The 27,158-nt window shown below is 39.0% G+C and overlaps 1 protein-coding gene across 2 annotated transcripts in view; it reads right to left on the bottom strand.

The window, feature by feature from the left end:
- Positions 1-445: 445 nt before the first annotated feature.
- Positions 446-27,158, bottom strand: part of Gask1b (golgi associated kinase 1B) — a 42,295-nt gene continuing 15,582 nt past the window's right edge. For both annotated transcript variants that reach the window (XM_003476826.5, XM_063260872.1), the window contains exons 4-5: positions 6,467-6,693; positions 446-3,022 (exon numbers count right to left, since the gene is read on the bottom strand). In XM_003476826.5, coding sequence (XP_003476874.2) covers positions 2,815-3,022; positions 6,467-6,693 — 435 coding nt within the window. In that variant the 3' untranslated portion in view covers positions 446-2,814. The remainder of the gene's footprint in view (positions 3,023-6,466; positions 6,694-27,158) is intronic.

The following is a 27,158-nucleotide window of genomic DNA, read 5'->3' as shown; positions in this document are numbered from 1 at the left end:
TGAATCAACACCAAAGTATTTTATTAAATATAATATTATGCATATTTAAAAGTACAATGAGCAGACTGTTACACAAGTCCAGAGATTATAAATCTTCTAAGAATAAGTCTGGAATGTTTTAAATTTTAATGAGCTTTGTCAGTCATTAATAAACTAAATATGAATGCTATGAAGACAACTTTAAACATAACTGTTGAGTCTCACAGCAAGCAAAGAAATTGAATCAAAAATTTTTTGAAAGTTAAATTTCTTCTTAGAACTTATATGCTGGAATTCATATTTTAGAATTTATAAACACAGGAGAAATGGATAATGATGGCAGCAAATACATGTACGCACACAAACAAAAACACAACCCAATCAAAGTCCTGACTAATCAATTGTTTTCTTTTTCATGGATAAAAGCAATAACCATTTTCAGAAATAACATGTCTACAAAAACACATATGTTTAATTTCTAATTTTTTATTACAGGTTTAAAATATACTTTTATTTTCATATCCACAGCTTAAAGAAAATTAATCACATAAGCTTTTGCATGTCCACCATAATAAACAATATTATTTTAAATCTGTTATGTTATAAATAAACCACATAATATGCCCATGTGAACCACATCAGAGCAAAATCTGCCTGTATTTGAAATGCATGAAGTATCCTCATTGTTGCAATTAGGAAAGAGTGATACCTATTTGAATTAAAAATTTGGCTTTCAGCTACCCATTATTCAAAAATAATACAGCAGGAATCATCTGCTGATTTTAGAAGGAGTGCATTGAGCAGTAGTTAATGTAGCAAAGCTGAACATGTGTTCCCGGACTTTTCATTCAGCATTCAGCACTCAGCGTGCTGGCAGAGCTGGAGAGAGCACATTCAGACACGCGGATGGGCGCACCAGGCTGCCCAGACGCACAACTCAGGACCACACTAACGCTGGCTTCGGAGGGCACTCACTCCCACCCTCACCTGCCATTGGGGTCATAAATTTCCATTCAGATGGTAAATTCTGTCAAAAGTACATGAAAATGGAAGTGCGTCATCACAGTAAAACAAGACAGAAAGGCAACTTGCCAGAAAGGTACAGCAAGTCAGTGGCTTAGTCAAAGTAGAAGCAGGACCCCAAATCTTTTTTAATTTTCATTAAGACAATAAGTGATGAAAGGATATTCAGAAATGGAGATAAAAAAGGGGACTCGAGAGAGTCAAAAAACAGTATGAATTTTCAGGACAGAGAGAAGCTTGGGGGCACAAAAGGAAATGTCAAAGAATGGTCCAAAGATCAGTTTCGAGGACGAAGGAAGAAAATGCAGATGCTACATGTGGTCACTGAATGTGAGTTTAGATACCTCTAAATGTGAATTTAGAAGTCACAGCAGGTGATCAAATCATGCCTCTCTCCTTGGTCTTGTACACAGCATGCTAATTAAACAACTGGATCCATGCATTGGTGCAAACTGGCATCTATGCATAGAATCTAGCTTGTGTTGTGCTGTCTTCAATATCCCTTGATATTGATTTACTCTTAATCAGAGAGAATATGGTGCCCATTAGAAAATCACACAGACTGAGAGAAGAGAGAGTATTATGAATATTCATAGTTTATATTCTGAAATTTTCATGCAGAGAAAAAGTCAGCTGTTAAATAAGGGATAAGATGGAAGATGGAGAGAGAGACATGATGATTTATTCCAAATTTGAAAGCTCGACGTGAAAATTCATGCCATCGACAAATTTAGACTCTTTGTCTCCCAGGGACACAAAGGTCCAACAGTGAACATTATATCAAAAGTCCTTCCACCATTATTTAGAAGTCAATGCAAGAAGATTACGGAGAACTATTTAAAGCTTAATATTGTTGGAATTCGCTGCTTTAGCTCTAGTCATGTACCCTCCTTGGAAAGAACTGAACAGTTAAGTTTTAATTTATTTTATTTGTACTTCCAATATCGGCTGTAATAAACACAGTGAATATGTGAACATACTGCTACATGTGGGCATTATCAACTAAATCAGAGTAAATATAATTACACAGAACAAATCCACTATTATTAAGTATACAGAATTATAGTATATTTCTGTAAAACAATAAAATTTTTTTAAGCATCCATAAAAGACACTCCATAAGTTCATTTTCAAACAGGCAAATTCTTACCTTTGAATTAATTTCTAAACTGCTAGACAAAAAATTTGATCAAATAGAGTAAATAAACTAATAAATATATAAATTGTTAAACACATGTTTTTATATTGACAATAAGATAAATCTTACTCTCAGAGATGGATGATAATCTGTAGACACTTCAGAAATTATGCTGGTGATTTTATAATTAATCCACTATTTGTATTTGGAAAGTGCTGTAGGTGCCGGCAGTTTTCTGAACAATCCAGTGTAGACTCACCTCTGGGTAATGCTGCATCTGGGAAGTTTTAACAATCAGCAACAGAAGAAAGTCACAAACCACTCCCACTAGAGTTGGTCAGATCCATCAAAACAGTCTAAAATGTGGTTTATTGAAAGTCAGTACCTCTGGTTTATTCTGCTCCACTAAATGGCAATTACTGTTAAAAGCTAGGTAGAAGGACTAGAATTATTCTACAATCAGAGGCTGAGACACATTGTGATATTAGAGAAAAATACAAATATATATTCTGAGCAGCCCATTTTTTAAATCCTTTATATGTCTGCGTACAGTGTTCAGATCCATTAGGTCTACGTGGTTGAGTTCACTGATTTCATGCCTTCACCTGCACTGCCTCACGCCTGGAAGGCTGTGTGGTCCGTGCTGCCTGAATGGACCTAGCACTCTGGCCTTTTCATTCATTCATGGGTAGCACCTGGATCCCATGGGCATTGATGTAGGTGATGAGGATTCTGGCTCTCTGTTCTATTACGTCGATCAGCTTTTCAATCCCTTGCCTCCCTCCTTGGCTTTCCCAGTAAACCTTATCCAGGAACAGAGACTGCAGGAGTTTCTGTCGTAAGTGCTGGCTCTTCAAAACAGAAATTGCAGATTCGGGAAACCTGTAAAGACAACGCGATATTTCACTCTTAGTAACCGCCTGGAAATATCATGCCTTCCTCAGTTGCTGAATCCTTCATAAATCCTGCCATCGGATGGCACCTTGGGAATCAAAGCACGTTCCTCACCGCCAAGTTAACACTTCTCTTAATAATGATACACTCAAAGCGTGTGTTTTAAGGAAACTGAATTTTTTAACCACGTAGAATTTGACATACTAACATTTTATTTAAAGTCCTGATAAAAACGCAGGCCAAGAGAAGAATGGGGACTGGGATTCTACTAGATCAGCAGGAATAGTGCTGAGCTCTTCCATCCATCACAAACCACTTAATCCATCCCCTAGAATCATAGCTTCCTAAGTGTCAAGGTAGAGCTGTAAGCAAGAAATCGTGAAAAGTAAAAAGCTGACAGCTTCACTAAAGCACTTTCCCTAAATAGAAGTTACACAACTGAATTTTGAATGACACATACTTCTTACATACATAAATGTATGTAAGAAAGGGAGAAAGGAATCATTCAAAAATACCCAATTAGAGAAAGAAGTGGCTTTGATTCGGTCATACTCCTACAATTCCAATGATTGAGTTTTAGTTCAGCAGAGTATGAATGAGGTTGAGCCAGAGTTCGCATCTGGCATATTCTCCAGAGCCTCGTGTGTCAGGCTTGCTCCTGGGCTGGCTGGTGGGCTCAGAAGGCGGTGGGATTTTAAAAGTGGGACCCATTGGAGGTTTAGCTCACTAGGGGTGGAATGAGCTGAAAGGGGACTGAGGCCTGACCGCTTCCTCTCTTCCAAAGTCTTTGAATTCCTCCTCCTGTCCTCCTCCACATTGTGCACTGAGATCACAGCTCCAAAGCAAAGGAGCTAACTGGCCATGGATTCACCCTTCCAAACCTTCCTTCTTTCTAAGTTTATCATCTTCAGAATTTGTTACAGTAAGGAAAGGTAACTATCACAACCTGTTTTCAAATAAATTTAACAAAATTCAAGTTTGAGAGCTAGGGAACTCTAGTGAGGACACTAGTGTAGAAAACCTAGAAAATACTTAGAAGAGCCCTTGCCGAATACCTTCAGGGAGTACATCATTCTTTATTCTCTTCAGTTAGAAAGTACGAAGCCAGGGGCCTATGATCTACATTATGGCAGGAACTTAGCAAAATTTTTCATTCAAAATTATAAGCAATATTTTACTGACCCTCCCACCAGGTGGTCTCTCTCTACTGTCACATAAATTCTAAGGAAAGCATTGTAGCACTATTGGGTCTGACAGTCATTTTCAAGCAAACTCAGCACACCAAGAGTACACACTTACCTATAGCATGCACACTGCCAGAATTCAGGCCTTCTAGGCATAAATTTCCAAATTCCTACTGATAGGTCACAGTGGGGACAGCACACAGAACACAGATGAGGGCCTAGGACTTAGGGGCTCTGACCCCACTCTACCCCACTAAGCCCCAAGGTAACAGAGCTGGACCTGCCAGGAGTCTGGGAAGTATAGAATTAACAGTGCTTAAGGGTGTTTTCAGCACTCTGAAGATGTGTGCTGTATACTCTAAAGGACTGCAGTATTATTAGTAGTATTTTTGCTCCATAATATCTTAATAACCCATAATTCATACATTCTATAGCCCTGCCACTAACTTAGCTGTGTCAGAATGTATGAAATGAAAAGTCTCTTCAGTCACTAATCCTTTTATACAAAGGAAAACAAAGCATTACTAGCCTTTGCACTGCAGTGCTTAGTAAGAATACTTAAAGCATAAATCTGAGATTAACCAAGTCTCCACTTCTGCTTTTCAATGTGAATTATATATTCAAAAGGATATTTAACTTTAAACCCATTACTCCTCATAATGTACTTAAAGCTAAATCCTCTTTGAAAGCATAAATAAGAATATTCATATTTATATGAATGTTTGAAATGGACAGACCTTTTTTTCCATGCTCTCTTAACTCTGCAAGGAAATTTCAGGCCCTTATAATATCAACTATATCTTGGGAATATAGATTTTTCTATATGCAAAATTTCCTTAGCTTAGACACACAAAAGACAGAGTGTGCCACACATTCTGCCTTCAATCCACAAAGAGATGTGAAGAGGGGGTTATCAACAGGGCAGGGCATGCCAGAAATTCTCATGGAAATGATAGTGCTTCTAATGGAATGAAGTACATCAAATCCTTCTTACTGAAGCCATAGAGTTTAGGGATAGAAATTCTACATGCTTCAGAGTAGAATCTGCAAGGCTTTTGGGCGGTTTTGTTTTGCCATCCTGGGAACAGATGGCCTTGTACACACTGCATGCCCCACTTTATTAAGAAGTGGGCCTAGACTGGCCTAAAAAGCATGATCCTCTTGCCTCAGCCTCCCAAGTAACTAAAATTAGATGCATGCACCAACAAACTAAGCTGAGCACAATATTGGGCTTGTTGTTACACTTTGCCACAGAACTCATTTGCTATTTTACTATACACCCCTGTATCTCAAATCTCAAACACCCCCAATGTCTTAGTCAGTCTCACTTCTGAGCAAGATAGAAGTACGTATATGTAGAGTAGCCCCACGCACTCTATGGTGAGGTCGGAAAGCTAGCTACAATTTCCCTAGCTAGGGTTAAGGAGTTCAGACATTACAGAGGGTTCCTGCCACTACTAAGTGTTACCACTGCCTTTATTTCCAAATAGATGTAAGACCAAGTGTGCCGTGTTGTGTTTTAACTTCTGCATCACAAATCTCCTCTCTGTTCCACACACATCCCTTTTCCACTCTGTATTCATCCTAACTACAGAAATGTCTGAGTTCTCCCTTTAATTCTTGATCAATCCGGTGCAGAGCAATAACCCCCCTCCAACTTTCATCAGCTCCCTTTTCTCGGTGTTAGATGCTTTTCCCCTTAAACTATGGCTACTAGCAGACTAACCATGCACTCAAAGGCCAACCTACTTGACTTAAATAGCCAACTGTACCTTGATTCTGTGACTACTCAAAAGACAGCTTTCATTTTTCATGACATTCATGAAAGTCATTCAAGTTTACCCAGGAATTTGCATACTCTGTCAGGTTGCTATCTGACTATTTGTCTCCATCACCTTCTGGCCTGGGCCCTAATAGCAGAGCCTTTGCTGGTCACATCTCACTGCCCTGTCTGCTCCTGTTCCCAAGCTCCCTGTATTCTTCCACGCTAATCTTTCTGAATTTCCACCAAGAAAGCCAAGGAACACCATGCATGTCAGACAGAGCGAGCTCCTATTTCTGGCGTGGGTTGTCACGCAATGCTCTGCTGTGTTTTGCTTCTTTGGATCTCTGCTCCCAGATTCACATGCATAATTCCTTTCAAGTGTTAAACTGATCTGACTCTGGGTGTGAGATTTCTCAGAATCCTACAACCTACTTGACATAAGTGGAAGCAGCCCGGAAGATGTTACTCCCTCATCAAACTTACTCTTTGATGCCCTCTAACAATTTGAAGTTTAAGTTATCTTCACTCCTGTCAAAGAAACCCTTATTGTCGATGAAGACCAAATGGCGTGGGTCATGCTTTCGCTGGATGATGTGCGCCAGCCTTGCAGAATTTTGGTCATCACACTTTGGCCTCTGTCCATTCTGGACGCAGGCATCTTCCTTGCGAGGTCTAAATCCGCAGCAATGTGGGTCTAATCGATTATAAATCTGCAAATAGAAAACAAAAGAAAGATTGGAAATGCTGTGTGAAAACAAACATGGGGAAGGTTAGGAGATCTCTAAAGAGCTGAGGCTTTCTCAACATCTCTTTCGCCAACAGCCTGTAATTAAAAGCAACTGTCAGAGCGATTCCAAGGTTCCCGCCTTCTGACTCACCCGTTCCTCCAAACACTGCCAGCTTCCTTGTAACAGCACCACAGACAGATAATCCAAGTCAAGGACCTCCGCCCTTAGATTTAGAGTTCCCACTGACATCACCTGCAGACACACGGTCAGCAGAATCCCTGACTCCATTCCGGAAAGAAAAGACACTGTCGCACTGTCCCAGTGTGTTGTGTCGCATAACTAAGGTTAGTCAAAGACTGAACATCTATAATAAAATTCAGCGCAGCACTAGATAAACACCAGCACTTTTATTCCTTTTGCATTCGGTTCCCATGAAAGACTCTTCTTATGTTGTTGCAGACCCTAGTCACTCCAGGCTACTGGCTCAAAAAGAAAAACAGCAAGGCAATAACAAAATTAACCTACATTGATCATTCATTCATTCAGCCAACAAACTAACTGAACATCATTTACATCCTATCAGTGGGTTGGCACCGAAGCAAACAGTCCCCATGGCCAGGGCCAACCCACTATTACTGCCCACAGGGAAATGAACTGGATGTTTCATTATGCCATGTTACCACAGCACACTTCAGTCACCTGCCAAGGACCTTGCTCTTTGTTTTCCACATGTGGATAAACTCCCTATCAAACAGCATGCTCTGAGAGCAGAGACTGTAAGAGATGTTAATGGAGGGCAACATTCTATGAAGTCTATGTAAAGCTCATCGGAGAGCGCAGGTACTGAGCAACCAAGTACTTGCATAAATCCCCTGATGCACAGGCAGTGTAGAAACAGAATGAATTGTCAGGATTGGCTCTAGGCAACCCCTCTATGAAGCCATACACCTACCCATCGTTTACCCAAAAGGTCACGGTACCTACTCTCACAGTATGCCATTTACCATAAAATTCATTCACACACAGAAAACAGAGACAACGGTCATGTGTCAGTTCTTGATGTTTGTTGAGTTAGCATAACTAAATTAAATTAAATGACTACCCAGGGAACAGTAAGTTATCACTGCCGACTAAAGTGTGATTGTTTGACAGAGCAGAGGAAGGCTTTCCACTGGTAAGCGAGAGAGTAACACGCAAAGCTCTAACTTTTGGAAAGGTATCTAGAATAAATAAAGCAAGAATAAAAACTATTAGAAAAATGTACTGAGCCCTTTCTCCTCAAACAACTTCATTTTACATAGCACCTGCATGGCCTTTGGATATGAGAGTTAATGGTGTACAAGAGGCAGCATCTGACCGCTCATTATTTAAGTTAAGGTTGGGGAGAACATGAAAAGTAGTGTTTCTACAAGTGACCATCCCTTCCTTTTTTAGATATCAGCTAATTATAATCCCCAAAGAATCTCCATCTTTTCCATTACAGTAACTTTGCATTCAATTTATTGACACCTACATAAGAGGGAAAAGGATAAATCCTTTTAATTTAGATGACAGCATCAACAATTATATCAAACATATGTACTTAGGATCTAATTCATAAGGGCAAATCCAACTTTAAGCTCCTTCGTTGTGACTTCATATTGGTGTAGAAAAGTCTAATACAGAGCTACATTTTATTATTTCTACCACATAGCTGTGTTCTTCAATTTCCTGTCACTAAAACAAATATCTAAGATAATCAACCCATAAAAAGATGTTCACAGTTCGAGAAGTTTCAGTCCTTGAGCAGATGGCACAGTTGCTTTGGGCCTGTGGTAGCGTATCCTGGAGGAAGCACATGGTGGAACAACACATTCTTTTCATGGCCAGGAAGTAACTAAGAGGACAAGGAAGGAGTGGGGGTCTCAGCATCCCCTGCTAGGCCGCACTCCTAGTGACCTCACTTCTCCCATAAGACCACACCTTTTAGAGGTTCCACTGCCTCCCAATAGCATGCCAGACTGCAGATCACACTGGGAAATACTGCATATCCAAACTATATCTAAAGCTATGCTAAATAATAAACTCTCTAGTGTTTGAGTCCTAACTTTCAATACTTCTCTAAATATTATATGAAAACTTTAAAAGAGCAGAAAAGCATAATGTGAGTAATGTTTTTATTGCCTTACCAACCTTAAACTCTTTCCCACAGCATATCTTTAAAGCGCTCAGCCTGGTCTAATTTTGAATCACGCAACAGTCTGATGATTTCAGTGGTTCCCTGACAGACACTATTCTGGAAAAAGGGCATCTGTACTCAGCTTTGTTTCTTAACTAGAAAATGGTGCCACTCATTTTGTTCAGATCTGTGCAAGTACTTGACATATTATCAGATGTAGAGTGTGTATACCCATATGTGCACAAGAGTGCATGTGTGTCTACACCTAGAGAGGAAGTATCATACTGCAAGGCCTTAAATAGTCTATTTCCTTTGTTGTCCTTATTCTCAGCTACAGCAGATTACATCTTTATGTTCTTTCCCTTCTCTAGCGAGAGCCACCTCTTAAATTATGCTAAATTTCAGAATTTTGTTTTTCTTCCTTCTGAATTCTCATTAAATAAACCAAAAATAATCTGATTACAAAACTATAACCCACTGCCTTAAATTCAGCTCCATTTTGCTTGGTGGTTGATTTAATTATTATATGTTGACTATGTTTCTGCTTATTATTAAGACAGCATTTTTAAAAGCCTAATAAAATATATTCTCTTAGCTATAAATCCATAATATGGTTTTAACGTACTTAGTGCACACATTAAAACAATCACATTGTTTAACTATTCCGTGATTAAACCCTGGAGCCCACAGGCTCATGTCTGTGTCTGTAGGTAGTTATTCGACAGCAAAGTCTACTTGGGGATAAATTTTGTTTTTTAAGCACCTGGGAACATTAACCCGCATTGGTGCTACTTGCTTGAATTTGTATCTCTTCATTCTTTAAAACAAGACAAAATATTTTTTCTTTCCAAAATGAATCCTCTGCATCTGAAGAGGACAGCCAGTGACCATTTGCCACAAAGTCACTCTCCCCTCTTATAGGAAAACACATCTTTTCGGTGTTCACCTAATTAAAGTTACACACAGCAAATCCAGCTATTCCAGACACATTTTTAGCGGCTGTTGTTTTTGGTAGTGCTATATTTCCACATATTTTTCCATCCAAAGGATTTTCTTTATGTTCTGTTGTCCCTTGGCAGTGCCAGCGCTGCCAGTGTGGAGAAGAGGCTCGTAAGTAACTCATAACAGGTCACCACGTTTAAAGGTAGGCACCTTCACTCCATGGACTTGGCTCTCCAGAACTGTTAAAAACCTGCAGTTGCTCTCCACACATAGGTGCACCACCCAGGCGAGCTGTCTCAGAGTGCTTGAGTTACTGCCTTTGTATTTTCTTTTTCCTCAAAACAATGTGGTTAAAAAAGCTACTTCTGGCAATGTGTGAATGAAAACAGTAAACATATATTCAGTATACTACTAGCATTAATAATAACCTCCATACAGCAGGTGCTTAGTACTTACAACTGCACCCTTTATGCTTCCCCTGCCTTATCTCACTTAATCTCATGAGCCTTCAGGGATAGGTGTTAGCAACAGTTCCCTTTGATCAATGAGGACACTGAGGAATAAGGAAGCCGGCTGAGCTCCCCTCAGCAAATACCAGGTGTTCAGGAACTCCAGGTGCAAGCTTTCATCCATCCGTGTAGGATTTTTCAGTTGTGCCTTCCAAGAAATATTGGGTGAAAAGCAACTACATGCATACACAATGCAAAGCAATATGACATTCAACTTGTATTGATTATAAGGTTTTTAGCAGAAATACAATGGACTTTGGTAGAGGAGTTCAGGGAAAAGCTCACAAAAGAGAGGACATCACAGCTGCCTGATCAGAGCCAGGCAGGATTACCTGGAAAACGGTGAAGGCACAAAGGCAGGAAACCCAGAGACACTGGCAGAGGAACGGAGAGTGTGTTAGACCGGCACTTCCCCGGGTGGACTACTTCTTTGATTTTAACAATTAGTAACAAAAATAAATATTTAGGACAATGAATTGCTTAAAAATATAAAATTCTAGACAAATATTTTGCTTGGTTCAGCAAAGTCACTGTACCAAAATGGAACTGAGTTTCTAAGTGCTTGGTTTTTTATGTTTGTATGTTGCTTTTTGTCTTTTTTGAGACAGGGTCTGGCTATGCAGTTCAGGCTGGCCTTGGGCTCACTTTGTAGCCCAGGCTGGTCTCTGACTTGTCACAATCCACCTGCCTTAGCCTCCCAAATGCTGGGATTACAGGCAAGCACCACCACGTCCTGCTTTAAGCGCGTGTTTGTTAATGTTCATTGGCTTCTCAGCAGGAACTGCTGTGTGTGGCTCAGGTGCCACACACACACAGGTGTCGCGCTGCTGGTGAGGAACGGGAACCTGCATAGTGGAGGCAGGTGGAGCCAGAGGTGTACAAGAAAACCATGACTACAGGGGTAACCTAAAACCAGGTGTGCCTGCACGTTTCCTCGCAGAAGGTATCAGGCAGACGTGAAGGGCGGGAAACGGACTTTGAGGATGTTCTTCCTAACATAGACAGGACATTCTCTTGTCCAGATGCTTCCCTCATTCTGTCCTAGTAGAGCAGATGACCTGGAAGCTGACTGCCTCCTCGGGGTCTGAGTGGGTGTACACTTGTGGCTGGAGGTGCATCCAAGTCCACATTGGAAAGTCAGGTTCTTGAGATTCACATCACCTCTTTTCAGATTATCTTTGCCACTTTTAAAGCTGCACATTAAGAAAAAAAACTGCACTTTTAAGCACTGAATCAGAGCAGACAGCATAAAAGCTCCATCAAACTAGCGTATGGTAGGCGCTCAACAAATGAACTTTGCTGGAAGTCGGTAGTCATTTAGTACTGAGTATTTACAAAACTTCTCCAAAGAATTGCTTGGTATTGGGAAGAATCAGACAAATAAAATGGTGACACACCCAGGCAGTAGATTTTTTCTTAAAGTAGCAGCCAGTGAATAAAGTGAGAGAAACTTAAAAGGACATGTGGGGGCAAACAATGGACTGCCTGTGATTGCCATTTGATTTTTGTTAGTTTCTTTGTATCTAATTTCACTAATTATGGATCATGAATTCTCATGCTCACAGTGAGTCCACAGAAATCCTTGAAATATATATATATGTAGGTGTGACAAAAATGACAACAAATTTTGGGTTAATGAACAGTTTTCTGGAAGAGTCCTCTGAATCCAAATTCCCTCACTGGACATCTCCTTTGGTTTAAAAAAAAATGTACATGAAAGAACATCCCATTTTTACTAATTATCTTAGTTATTTCAAGACAACTTGAAATAACTACTTCTTGAAATAACAACTTCATTATTTCAGAACAGAAATAATGAAGATGACTATCATCAAGAGCACCACCTCAGGCACAGAGAAATTAAAAAGTCATATGGGCTTTTTAAATTTATCAGTTACACATTCGGAGAGGACAATCCCTGTCCATGGGCCTCTCCTATGCAAACCAGTATGCAGCTGCAGTATCAGCAATGGGAGTGCAGTTGGGCCTGGTCAGTTCCATGAGTGCTCACAGAACACCAAGTCACAGAGAAGAACAATCCTACATGAGTCCCAGTGCCCCAGTGGTACCAGTTCATGCAGACATAGTTGCTTTCATCAGGAACTTCATGGAGCAAGAGTCCACCACATTCACCCCACCAGCACCTGCACCACTAGCAGCTCTCAGCTCATCAGAACAGTGGGTCTCCATGGGAAGAATTTTTTAAACTATTTATGGGAACAGATTATATAATGCATGATGTAATGAACAGATACTCTGAAAAAGAAGAGACACTAAGAAACCCAATGCTAACTCTATAACATTATGATATAAAATCTAGCAATACTATTATTCACTGTTCAGAGTGATATTATTCTAGTCTCTTAAGTTCACTTTCAGCATACGTAAAGATAAGGACAGCTACTTCAAAGAGACAGAGAAATATCATTATTGACTTCCCCAATGTCAGCTCTTGAAGACCTAAAAAGCCTTCATCATTCTGTAATGATTTGATTTGTTCCATAATATGCAGTATGTATTCAATGTGTGCGAAGATGGGGACAACTATTTGGAAGAAACCTAGAGACAATAAGACAGCGAAGATCTCCAGTGGACTTGTTTTGAAATCCATATTTCTTTCTTTTTTTTTTTTTTTTTGTCTTTTCCTTTTTATTGGTACCGGGGATCGAACTCATGACTGCCTGCTTGCATGGCAGGTGCTTATGCCGTTGAGCTAAATCCCCAGCCCCAAAATCCATATTTCTTTAAACTGTTTCTTTATGAATTGTTTTGTTCTGTTTTGTTATGTTTAATCTTACCCTCTTTAAGATAAACAAACAAGTGTGTAGGACTGATAACCATATTACTAAGTTTTTGTTGGATCATTGAGCAGAACTGTTGGCAGTGTCACTATTTGAATGTCACTTTGTATGTTTTAATTTTGTAACCTGAACAACTATTTCTAAGATGACAATATGTAACTTATCAACTAGTGATTTCTTACTGTTTATTTTTCTGTAATTCTGTATTATTTCTACCCTTTTTTTCTGGGTTTTTTTTTTTTTTTTTGGTTTTTTTCTCTTTAAATAAAAAAAAAAAAGAACAAAGGGTCTCATCTTTGTGCTGTGCTGCCATGACAACAGCTGCCTGTTAAATTTCTGCACACCTTAGAGGGACCAGTGGAGCAGTTGGTGAACAATGAGAAAGGTGAAAATAGCCTCCCACACACATCTGTGAGCCTCTGTGAGCCTGGTCTCTGCCCTGCTCTTGAATTCCACCTGTAAGAATGAGAGGCCGCTAGCGTGCAGCAATCTGAGGAAGAGCTGTACTTTCTTCCACATTACTGAAGTACAACGAAAGGCACAGTACCATTTCTCTGGGCATAAGAGGAACTTCTTAATGCAATGATATTTGGGTCTGGTCGGTAGATGCAGTGTCTGAAATTCACACAGAACACTTCTGAATGACAACCCCAAACTAAGTGTCACCTTGTCACAGAAGGGCTCTGGCAGGAATCAGTGGCCATCAACAGCCTATTTTTAGGAAAGAAAATTCATGTTCCATAATTTGAACCAAAGTCTCTTGCCAAAGGTATGCTCTCCATCCACTAAAGATTTGAAAACACTAGGAAGACTAAGACCCTTATTGCACTGTATAAAATTTTGATTTATAAAATGAATTTATATTATGCCAATAAATCTAACATGAAAATCAAGTAAGCACACGCTAATGAAATTTTCTTAAAGGTAGTTTCTGTCACTGAAGTGAAACACTATTTCTAGTTTAAGTCATTAGATAAGACTATAAATAAACTAAACATCACATTCATTTATTTCAGATGGAATATTGTTATCAAAAACATCGGGTTAAACTTGATGTACAGTAATATTCTGTAGTCACACAGATTTGATATGTTTTATTTCTACCATAATGTGGATTTTATTAAAAGGGAATGACAAAACTATGACAAGGTTTGTGACTTTATTAAAATGCAATTCTCATATTCTAACAGAATGCAATGTAACAAATCCAATGGTTGTTTAGATTCATACTTTTTCAATAACTCACTTTTACTAAAATTAATTCTGAGCATGGCGCCTGCCTGGCAAGTGCGAGGTTATAAATTGGATCCTTGGTACCAACATATCAACAAAAATAAATTCTGAAAAACTAATTATTTTCTTGTAATTAAACATAAATTTTGCTTTCCTAAATTGAACTTTTTCCCCCCCATAATCATTAGGATTTCCCATTGTAAGGTGCTTTTGTTTCTAGGCTCCTTGAATTAGAATGTTGCTATATAATCAAGCCCTTTGCATAGTGCTGCTAATACAGTTCACATTACAAAATTTCTAGTCATCAGAATAATCCAGAATTGTATGGATTACTTTTTCCATATTACAAACTAAGCAAGTGACATAATAAGATAAAACAAGATACTGGTGTGGATTTCCACAGACTCTGCCTTACCACACTGCACCCACTGCAGAGAAAGGACGATGTTTTTGCTTTCATGGAAAGCGTTGTCTCCAGTGGCTGCCACTGTGTTTTTGTAAAGTACAAACACTCAATAAATGTTTGTTGAACACAAGCGTAAGAATGGACACTGGATCCCCTCACAAAACGCAGACAGCTAACTACTGGAAGGTCTGTAACCAGGGCAACTTCCACTTTCCCCTCCAGTGTCTTCCAAGAACCTCAGAACCCTAAAATCATGCAATCTTACAATCACAGAAATGTAATACCTTTAAAGTTACTAGGAACGTTACTACACAGACACCAGGAAGATAATTTTTGAAAAGTTAATAAAAGGCAGGGGCTTTTTAACTCTGACTCCAGGCCCCTTTGACACTTTTAAAATTATTAGGGACCCAAATAAAACACTCATCTATGAAGGTTATCCATCCTGTCAAAATTAAAGATGATAATATTCAGACAGTTCTGTATTAATTCACTTTTAAACACTTTATTATATGTTAAAATAAATACCATGCCTAGAGAAATGGGTACCCTTTCCAAAAATGAGAAAAGAATGGTGCTCTTTTAAGTTAAAATGCTGTCTAAACTCTCAATCTGAACAGTGGTTTGATTATATCTGGTAAACAATCCCTGCATTGTGAGATGCAGAGGGTGCTTTACACAATCTGCTCACCTTGTCTCTCGTAGGATGCCAAACTAAAATAATAGGTACTTACTTCTATGCAGACATTTAGTACATTTATTAGGTTTTAATGCCTTATGCATGATATTCATAAGTGAACCTGGCCTTTATTTCATGTCTGTCCCAGCGTGGCCACAAAATCTACCCATGACAACTGGTGGTTTAGTGCCTCCTTTGATTGATGCCAAGGCATGAACAGATTTTGCCACTGCTGCAAGCATCAGCACTACAAGAACAGCAAGAAAAGGCTCTGGTATTACACGAAATTGGATTTGACCTCATGGACTCCGTGAAAAGCCCAAAAGGCATGCCTAAAACAACCTCATTCAATTTGACCATACCACGGTAATAAACCTTTGACAGTCCATGTCTCTATTAGTGAACTGTGCCCACTTAACAACATAAATACGGTTGAGAAGAACAGGAGACACACAGAACCCTTATCCTACTCTTGTTGCACTGGGCAAACTAGTTTTTTTGGTTAACCCTTAACTTTCTGTGTATCTTATTCAGTGGCCAACAGTGAACCATAAAATTTTTAATAATTGTATGTGAATATGGTTAGATATGGAACCATGCAGGCTTTCTCATATTCCCGAGGTTTCCAGAACCCGTGTGTCTAAGTGGACTTATGATTACAGCACATGAACTACTCAGTGATCAACTTCAGCAGTGTGCAATGCTCACGGCAAGAGTGCAAATAAACAAAAATGCCATGTTACTAAATAATGTATGCTGCTCTTTTGTCTAAAGACACAATTTAGAAAGACCAAGAAATATATTAGATTAATACAAGAGCAAAGACCTATGTCAGCCAATTTTCTAGTGCATGTTTCATGCAGAAGAGGTCACAAAATAATCAGTGCCAATGTCGTCTGAGTCTAGATGCCAAGTAGTAAGTAAAAAAAATATGCACAGTTCTATTATCATATGATATTGCAACCCCACTCCTGGGTAAAAACCCAAAGGGAATGAAATCAGTATGGGAAAGAGACATCTGCATTCCCATTTTTAGTACAACGCTATGCCTGGTAACCTAAACATGAATCAATGACGGTGGTCATTATATATGGATGGATAAAACAAATGTGGTATATATCTACAATGGAATGTTATTTGGGCATGACAAAATTGAAATCCTATCATTATGGGAACATAAATGGAACCAGAAAACATTACCTTAAATGAAATGAAACAGGTACAAAAAATACCACATTTTCTTTCTCATGTGAAAGTTTTGATACAATAGAAATTGAGAGTAAATTACCAGAAAATAGGAAGTTTGGAGGAGGAAACAATGATTGACAACAACTAACTGTGTATTTCAAAAGGTCCAGCAGAAAGGATTTTGAATGTCCCCAACACCAATGAATGGTAAGCATTTGAGGTGGTGAATATATCAATTATCCTGATCTGATCATTACACAATATACACATGTATTGAAATATCACATTTTATTTGATAACCCTGTACAACCATGTCTCAATTAAAATTTTTTTTAATATTTAAAAGAATGCACACAATCCTGAAGGCTTCATGCTGGAAACAGACACCCACAGAATCTGTATGCTCCCTAACACGAGAGATGCCCTTCCTCTCAGAAGAATGTGTCCCATCTCCCTGGAAGGACAGTCCTCTGCAATACGAGAGGCCCAAGTGGCTGAGGAATCAGATCTCTACGGTGAATGTGGTTGCTGGCACTAAATCATCCTTTCTCTCCAAAGTCCCTAGCATGCAAAGTCAAATAAACAACTTACATTCTGTGAAGTGAGAGAGTGGGATCTCTAAAAGTCAGTCTTCCTCTGGGAAGTTTACTTTAGAGGGAGATCCTCCGGTCAATGCCTCTGCATTTACTCTCCCATCTTGTCATACTCCCAAAGAGCATTTTAGCACCAAAGAACTATGCTCAATTTAAGGCCCACCGAGGGGGAAAAACATTTGCCTTTTGAAGCAAGGCCTTTAGACCTCTCCTGCTGGCTTCCCCAAGGTTTGGAGAAGGCCTAATTCTCAGAGGAAAGTGGATCAAATTCATGAAAGGAGATTTTACAGCCTTCCTAGCTCTGATGCTGCTTGCAGAGGTGAAATCTAGGGGCATGGCCATGTGGAAAGGAGATAAGCCCCTGGGATGGTCAGGGGGAGTCAAGGGGTGACCACCAGGGGGTCATCAGCAAGATTCCCACTGAGTATCAAGGGTCACCACTTCTAGCCATGCAGAGAACACTGTGTCAGATTCAAGGAGTAAGAATCCATAATGATGCCCAAAGCTCTGGACTGAGTATCTCTGGATAGCAATGCACAATTCAAATGTGTTGAATTTCATCAAATTCCTTAATCAGTTTCCTGTATGTCTATAATTCCAGGCTTTGTGTATACAGTAAAATAGAAAGTGTTAAACTGCATTTACAGAAAAAAATAGCATATGTAATTACCAAGAAAATCATTCAAATAAAACATAGGGCCAAGAAAAGCTTTTTATATGATGTTTAAAGGGCCAAAAGCAATAAATAGATGCTCTGTGGTTTCTGTCACATTAAGATTCCAGTTCCATTCTGGAGTACTTTTCCTGGCTCCTGCCTGGAAGACATGTATTCTCAGGAACAGGCCCTCCTTAACAGCCACTTCCCACCACATCCTTATTTCTGGAAACACAAAACTGCAGTTTGGCTGGACCTGCCCCTGCCTGATCTCTGAATGTTCAGGAATGACAAGCTGCAGAAAACCTTACAGGGTCAACTGCAGTAGATGAGTTTTCTGGGAACACATAGGTGCCCATTTATGGATGCAGAGATTCATGTGCATATGCTTATAAGATGATTTTGACACTGATTAGAAAGATCCATACTAATTTCACAAAAGAGATGACCTCAGGGAGAAGGTGCAAGACAGAACCTTGACAAAAGGAGGCATGCGTCACAAGGACCTCAACTCTACAGTAAGACAGAATACAAACATGAGATAGACAGACAGATAGGCACGCTGGTAACTGACCCCAAGCCCGTCACACTGAATTACGTTCCCAGCCCTTTTTTAATTTTTTATGTTGAGATAAGATCTTGCTAAGTCACTACACTTAGAGACAGGATAATTATGGAAGGGAAATATGTAATATTTGTTGGGTTAAATTTTGCTTTGATATTTTTTGTAATGACCCAAAAAAACTGAACAAAGAATTTGAGGGAAAAAAAAAATCAAAGAATAAAATCTCAACAGCCTTTGTGAAATCTATGGGCTGAGAATCCAAAGTTAACAAATACATCAGAAGGGCATCCTTTCGGCTTGCCTGTGTAAAAGTGACAGTTCCTAGCAAAGCCAGCCCGAATTCAGGCATAAGGAAACAGGTCTATTGACCTCATGGAGTCTTACAGCACAAGTACTGTAACAGGCAGCTACACTGTAGAAAATGCAAACATCTGTATAATCTTTACCATTAAGATACTGTTGTCTTCGGGAGACTCAGAAAATCCTAGCTATGCATCCATACAGTAAATTCAAGGTCTTATACAGGGGTTGACTTATACAATGATGATGATGATGATGATGACTTAGGAATACTGGATATCTGCCAGGAATTACAGGCACTTCATGTGCATTATTTTATGTTATTCTCATAACAAATATGAAAGAAAGGTAAAGTCATTCTCTGATTAAAAGGATAAGATGAGGAAAAAAGGATAAGATGGAACTGGATAGTGGCTCAGTGGTAGAAAGAAAGCTTAGCACGCCAAGGTCTAGGGTTTAATAATTTCCCAAAATAATAATGATTAACTGAAACTCCATGGTTATTAGCCTTTTACTGTTAAAAATGATGAATGCAACCAGAGAATATACTCATAAAATAAATAAATCACACTCACATGTGGAAACATTGTATTGCCTCCCTCGTGTAAGAAACTGAAAGATTAAATAAGATCCAAAAGGTACCGTAGACGTGAAAGGGGATGAAACTGCTCAAAAGGAAAGAACAACTGGGATGGGGAAAAGAAAAGAAGGAAGGTAATATATATATATATATATATATATATATATAATAAATTAATATATAGTTTTTGTTTTATTTGCTTGTATATATATAGAGAGAGAGAGAGAAAGAGAGAGGGAGCTAAAATAACTGTGCTATTGATCTTATTAGTTTAGGGAAACAAACTGTGATTGCTTATATTGTTTGATCTATTTTGCTTGCCCATATCTTGTAATCTGAGCAACGTCTTTGAAGATAACAACATTCCATATAGTAACTATTGTTAATTTCCTATCAGCTTGTTTTGAAAGTCTACATCATTTTTGCTGTTTCGTTTTGTTTTTGTTTTCTTTTAATCTCTTTAAAATAAAAAATTATATAAGAAAGCTGGAATTTAAAACTGAATTTGTTTTTGATATACATTATACTATGTCATTTCTTTCTAAAATGTAATGTAATTAAAACTTTCCAAAAAAAAAACTTTCAGAAATAAAAAATTCTACTGGAGGTTCAGAGAAGAGGAAGAGCTTACTTTTGAAGTCAGTCTCAGAGACGTGGCAGAGAGGGGCCGAGGGCCGGGCAGGCAGTGTTCAGGCTGAGACAGCAGAACAGTGCGACCCTAGCAGGGTCCCAGGAGTCTGAGTGAGGGCATGTTTGGCTGACGGTGCAGCGATCAAAGTACAGCACACACACAGACCACAGCAGGTACGAAGGGAACTGAAGCACGAAATTCAGGTTGTGCTGCTTGTTAAAAGCAACTGTATATATATATATATATATATATATATATATATATATATATATATCTGGTCTACCACGGGATAGCCAAACAGGAATTGAGGAAAAATTCCCTTTTAAAGGAAGATAACTAATGAAGGTAAGTATGGGAAAATTAGAATATCACTGTTTTTCAATGTCTAGTGAATTTGTGGATCCACGAGGGCACCAGTAGCTGTTAATATCACAAAATCTACTAACAAATTATTGTGTGTACCAATCAAAGAACACAGTGTGACCTGTAAAGAATCTTGACCAAAGAAATACAGCTATATCAGATCCAGTCTCTAAATTCAACAGCACTATGCAGAGGACAAAAAAACCATCAATACAGATGTGCAAACTCCAAAGCAAAATGGTCTGCTTTCTTCAATAAGTTAAAGGAAACAAAAGGAAAAGGAGGAAAAGATACAGAAATAATCTATGGATTTAAGACACTGGTCAATCTCAAGCCACAAATGAGCAAAATTATACTTATGACATTCATGAAGCCATTAAAATTTTACCACTGGCTGAATGTCTAGCAAGAATTATAGCTAAGTTTTCTCCTGGGTGTAATAATAATAATGTGCTTCACCTTCTAGTGATACGTCTGGAGTATTTACAGGTAAAATAGTGAGTAAAATGTTAATGATTTGCTTCAACTTAATGCATATTTGGAAAGTAAAATAAATGGGGACAGCAGTGAAACTCGGCTGGCCGTGAGCTGAAATCTACCAAAGCTGGGTGACAGGATTGGTTGCACACCATAGTATATGCCTTGTTCTGTTTAATTCTTGAGATTTCTTTTGTTTTGGGGATTGAACACATGCAAAGCACATGTCCTACCACTGACCTGCATTCCTAGCTTCCATAATAACCTTCAAGTACTAATTTAAACTTTATTTGCCAATCAAATGGAAACCTCAGAACTTTGTTTCTAAGGCAGTGATCTGATTAAAAAGGAAAGACTGCAGTACAGGTACCACTCCCCACGGTAATCGCAAACACCCTGTGCCACGAACACATACTAATAAATATTTTACAAAGGCGAGACTGCAGACAAGGAGCTCAGCCAGTAAGCTCTTCTGCATCCCAGACTAAGGCAGCAGCACTGAGAATGAAAAGGGAAAAGCAATCAGAGAGATTCCTAGGAACGATCAACGTCTGCTGCTTCTCCACTCCGAAGTGTCAAGGAAGATTTAAAGGTGATTCAAAAGACTCAGCCTGGCAGGTTTCAAAACAGTAACGTTATGAATGCTGATGGATAAGTCAAGAGGGCAAAGCACTCGGGGGTGGAGAACACATTTGCTTCCAGGTGTCAGGGTTGAAAACTCGAGGGACATTTGGTAAAAAGCAAAATTTCCAGCTATGTTGCACGGAAATTACGCATTGTGGTTTCTCCTTAAATGTGATGACTTACTTAAAAATGAAGTGTCATAAATCACACTTCCTATAATGAAATAATTCAATGAAAGTAAGGCAGTCTTTTCAGCACTAATATTAGCATAACCCACACCTTCTGTGAAAGCTGCTTCTGGCTGTGGTTCTGCCATTGCACTTGTCCTGCTCCCTGCAAAAATATTTCTGGTTCTTGTTTTCAGAAGTCGGTCTGTGTACTGCTTGGATGTCACCTCCTCGTTCCAACACATTAAAAAGAAATAAACACATGGTAGGCGCCTATTGCAAGCAGTACTCCAAAGAATGAAGTGGTGGCATTTCAAGGTAATTTTTTAACTTTTCTGAGGCTCTTATAAATAACATCATTATCTTACCAAGCAGTACCACTAACTGTCCTAAGTAAAATAACTTCTCTCCAATTTTACTTATCACAAAACTTAAGCATCTTTCCAGAATTAAACTTCTATAATAATCGTAAGACATTTCAGCGCTTGTACTTCCATTCCTGCAGAATGCCTTTTTTTTTTTTTTTTTTTTTAACCACACATGCCCAGAACCTTTACCTTAGCAAGCCACTCCTGCTAACCAAGACAATCACTTTGATTATCTCCATTAAAAGGGACTGGAAACATATCTCAATAAACAATAAAACACAGAAATACATTGCTCTCTAAACTGACCCTTCGCAATCTTTTGTTCATTGGATCCCAGCGGACTATCATGCTAACTGATGTGACAAAAGCTAGACCCAGACTTTGTCTGGTGCTCGGAATGCAGGGGTTATCTGAGTAGATCAGCTCCTCATGAGTACTAGGAATTAAGTGGAAACTGTATCATTCACTTGCCTGGACTTACCCATAAGTATGTGGACCAAGTTCATTTACGTTGGCAGTGTTCTAATTCTGCAAAACAACACAGCGGACCCAAAGTCCCAATGCCTGCTCTGGGATTCTGGATATGACCCTGGCTATCAAGCACCTCCCTAAGAGCTTTACCTACACAGCTTCTGAAAGCCCTGGGTGAAACCTCTGACCACCATGCAGTAAGGAATAGGGAAAAAGGGCTCATGAGACCCTCATAATCTATCTGAGGGGCCACAATGAGAATCTTGCTGTGTTTAGCACATAGAATGCTCCCCACCCCACCCCACATAAAAACAAATGACATTTTGGTAGAAAGTATTAAGTTCTCTCTTATTTAGAAGATAGTTGGTTGGAATTTTTACTTTTATCACACCATTGAAGTGAGGAAAAAAATACAGGATCAAAGGAGGAGAGAATAGGTGGAAGATTAATGCCTTTTAATGGAATTCATTACATTCCAGAAATCATTCTTTGGAGGCCCGGTTAAGTAGAGGGGAGAGTTAACTGAAAAGAAGCCCCTAGAAAAAGCCTATCCATTCACAGGTGGTTGCTTCCTGAACTTAGGGACCTAAGTTTACTATTCACAGGCATCCGAAGGAACACTACCTTTAGGAAACAGAAAGTTTCTCTAAGCATCTTTTTTCCCATTCAATGAACTTTTTCACATTTCTCAGCTTTTTGCCGCAATCCTTGTCTCCCACACTCTCTTCCTGCCTCTTGGACTCACCCGATTTCAACAGGATTTTCCACTTCCAGGTTAAATGTCACGCCCTGTAAGCTCTGATTCTGCATGGATTGCTAGGCTTGACTTTCTCCGGCAGGATTTTAAGCTCAGTTACATCAGTTACGGAACTTGCCATAATCTGCTGTGATCACCTGTCTCTCATCCCAGATTGGGAAAGTCTTGAGGAAAGAGAAATGCTTTCAGCTGAGCTTTTAGCCACCAGCTATGCACCTGCTCAGTGTTCAAAACAGACATGAGGTCACAAAAATCTGTGAATTTCAAGTGGAAAGAAATGTGTGACTTTGGGTTTTTGTTAGTGATGAGGTCACAAAAATCTGTGAATTTCAAGTGGAAAGAAATGTGTGACTTTGGGTTTTTGTTAGTGATGGGAGTATCTCCCAGTGCACAGCTTTGCTATTCCCCTCTGTGAAAAAAAATTAATTTCTCACTGAAGCAATAGCTATTCATGGAAAAATTAAATGCACGAAGGACTCACCCCCAAAGTAAACTTTTCTATTCACTTAATGCTTTTAGTTTCTTTCTCTCTCTTTTAGCAGCTGTAATTTGACCCTTTGTATTTAATATTTTAATATAGCTAGGTAGGGTTTTTTAATCAAAAACCAATGCCCTAAGTACCTGTGACATTTCCAGACATTCTGCAGCTAACAGAAAGCTCACAAAGTTAAATAAGACAAGGACTTGGCCTTGAGACATTTACTGCTCATTGGGGGAGAGAGAGCAGTCAAAAATAATTAAACCTTAATAGCCTAGGACCTGGAGGAGTACAGAAGTCTGTAGGAACACACAGCAATGAATTAGTCTGGGATTATATGCGATTTGATCAATAAAATGAATGATAATATGCGTTACCTGCTTCGCATTTACTTCTACATCTAAATGGTCAATTTGCTTAATGAACAGGGAACACTAACAACCTCGTATGTCAGACATCTTAAATGCTTCCGTGTACAAAAAGATCTAATACCGGCTCTCTCTGCACACATTGAAATTGCACTGTTTTGCAGATGAAGAAAGCAGGGATGGGGGGGGGTGAAGCTGTTTCCAGCAGTGGAGCTGGGACTCACATGCTGCAACCTGGCTCTGAGGTCTCACTTCCTACCCGCTCTACTGTGGTAACTCTCAGGTCAGAAGAGAAGCTTCCCACATTCTGCATTTGCTGCTGTTATTTCATAAAATCTTTTGGGAGACATTTGAACAAATCTTAGAAACTCACATGCTCTCTAGAATACTTCTCTTCGTTATTCTAATAGTGCTGACTTTTGAACCGCGCAGTTTACATCCCATAGTAGGCAAACCCATGGCGCTGACTCCTCTGCCTTTCCTGAACTGTGGGGAGAGGTCTTGCCTTTGTGAATGCAGATTTGTTAACGAGGTGAAACAAGGTTGGTGATGCACACAGAAAACTTAATACTGTACCCTGTATTCCCTCGCTTTTGCTGAGTGTCACAGGGCAAGTGAGCTTAGTGTGCTCCAGGCACACTTTGGGTGTCTGTTCCCCCAAATCTGTGGAAGATGTCCCCTGAATACCATTTAAGTAAGGAATATTTGAGAATTTGAGTAAGTTTTTCAATGCAATTGATGAGACTGTTGTGGAAAAAGTAACAACTATTACGTACTCATGAAGATAGCTGTCTGTTCATTCATGTATATGGCAAATATTTTTTCCAGTTTACATCTTTCTATACAAACATCTTATGATGCTAAATACAGGAAATTAAGGAACCAATTAAGACATGACCCTGTAAGAATGTAAAATTCCTCTAGAGTAAAATCTACTATAAACAGTAAAAAAATCATAAATTAGGACAGTAGTATTATTTGAGTCACAGCTATAATTTGGGTCTGTAATGTCCTGCAAAGACCCATGCATTGAAAGCTCTGTCCCCTGGAGGGTGCTCTAGGGAACGGGTAGAATTTTTAGGATGTGGGATCCAGTGGGTGGTCTTCCAGCTAGCAGAAGTTGTGAAACTAAAATCATTTCTCTTTCTCTCTTTTGCTTCCTATTTTGCTTTGCTTTCCCATACTTGGGCCATATTCTGCCTCTCTGCTGCCCCAAAGCAATGAGGTAAAAAAAATCATGGACTGAAACCTTTAAAATTGTGAGCAAAAATAAACCTTTTTCTTCATAAGTTGGATCTCCTGGGTATTTGTTATAGTTATGAAACACTGACTAACATACACATATGAATTGCTAAAGACTAATTTTCATGATATATAAAATGGCTTTGTCAATCAACTAGAGAAAGTTTTTAAAAAGCAATAAAAATGGCAGTGATTTGAAAAAGCAATTCACTGAAAATAAAATAAAATAAATATTGGAAAATATGATGCTAACTGTCTTATAATGAAAAACTGAAAGACATAAACAAGACCCCATCAATTTCCATAAGTTCAGTAAAAACGTTTTCCTTGTATGTTCCACGTTTAGCAAGAAAAGGGAAAGAGGCACTTCTGTACTTTAGCCATGAAATTATAAAATTATGTGCCAGGAGGACCATGGCTCCTGTGGAATTTGTACTTGCTTAGTCGGGGCAGTACACTCATCCTGGGAAAACAGCTCTCTGCCCTTTAGTTCCACCTCCCTGCTGAGAGGCAGGAAGTGCCTCTATTCCCATAAGTGAATTTCATGCATTGAATGATGTACTTAGGGTGTCTTAAATAAGAGATAAGCATTGCCAATTCCCTATCCCCCTTTGTGTATTTTCTTGTCCTATTTATTACACACTATAATCTTCCCCAAACAATGCCTTCTCCACTATCTATTATAGCAAAATGTTCTTTAGATCTCAAAACAATTAGAAGTTATATTCAGCCGGTCTTCCCCATGTGGAGCAATCTTTTGTTTCATGTATTATATTTTCTCAACAAAAGGGTAAAAGGAAAAAAAATGGAGTATGGTAGTAGGCATGATCATCCTATACTACTTTTTTTTATGCCTAGGGTTATTTCTGTTGTTAACATACACTAGATACTGCATAAATCCATTTCTTTGGTTGAGTAATAGGTTTTCCCTCTGTCCATTACAGGCTACCTGTTCCGCCAACCAACTCAAACCTCAGGGACATTCCTTTTTCAAAGACTTTACTGCTGAATTCACACATTTCTCCTCTACCCAGCAGTCGCCATCCTTAAGAATTTAAACATCCTGATAACCATTCCCCCAAAACCTGACTTCACAGTGAGCTTGTTTGTCTGCTTAACCCCAAGACTTGTAATTCATTGTAAATTTTATTCTTTCACTTTATCACACTAACTTGTTCCATTAATCAAGTGATAACATGCTAGCGGTAGACAGTCATGGTTAAAAATACTAAATATAGAGTTAGCCAGACTTGCTGACGTCTTTGCCTAGGAACTTGCTGGTTATGTCACCCTGAACAAGCTAGAGAACTGTTGAGAACTAACCCTCCATGTATTTCTGCAAATCTCATAGCAAGTTCTGTTTTCCAGTTTATTTTTATTGATTGGTTGTGCTGGAGATCACCTCCAGGATCGCACCATTGCTAGGCAAGAGCTCTACCTACCACTAAGCCTTTATTCTGCACTTATTTTTAAAGACCTTAGTATAACAAACAGCTTTGGAAAATACAGAGTGGTTTCTTCACCTGAAAGCAGACCCGTTTCCTGACCATGATGATAGCAACTCTATATCACTGCAAGGTCAATGTTGGGCAGCCTGCTATCAGGTCCTTTATGAGACTGAGGGCTCCTAAGGCTAAAGGTCTGCGTCAGTGAGAAAACACATTATCCAAAGCGTTTCCAGGGTGCTGCTGATCACCTAGTGGAACTGGATGGTCAGGGGAATACGAAGCTCATAGCACTTGCCCTTCCCTGTGTAATAAATCATTTGCCTCCCACCCAGGAGTTTTGTGTCTTCTGCTGGAATCTTCCAGTCTGTATGGCAGGCTGCCTTGTTAGCTGGCAAGAAAAGAAAAACTCTCAAAATCTTCATACTCTTGATCATAATCTCTCCA

This window comes from Cavia porcellus, unplaced genomic scaffold (assembly GCF_034190915.1).
Source record: "Cavia porcellus strain 051 isolate PalLab524CR breed Dunkin Hartley unplaced genomic scaffold, mCavPor4.1 scaffold_14, whole genome shotgun sequence".
In the NCBI taxonomy this organism is placed as follows: domain Eukaryota; kingdom Metazoa; phylum Chordata; class Mammalia; order Rodentia; family Caviidae; genus Cavia; species Cavia porcellus.
This window is presented reverse-complemented; position numbering and strand designations above follow the sequence as displayed.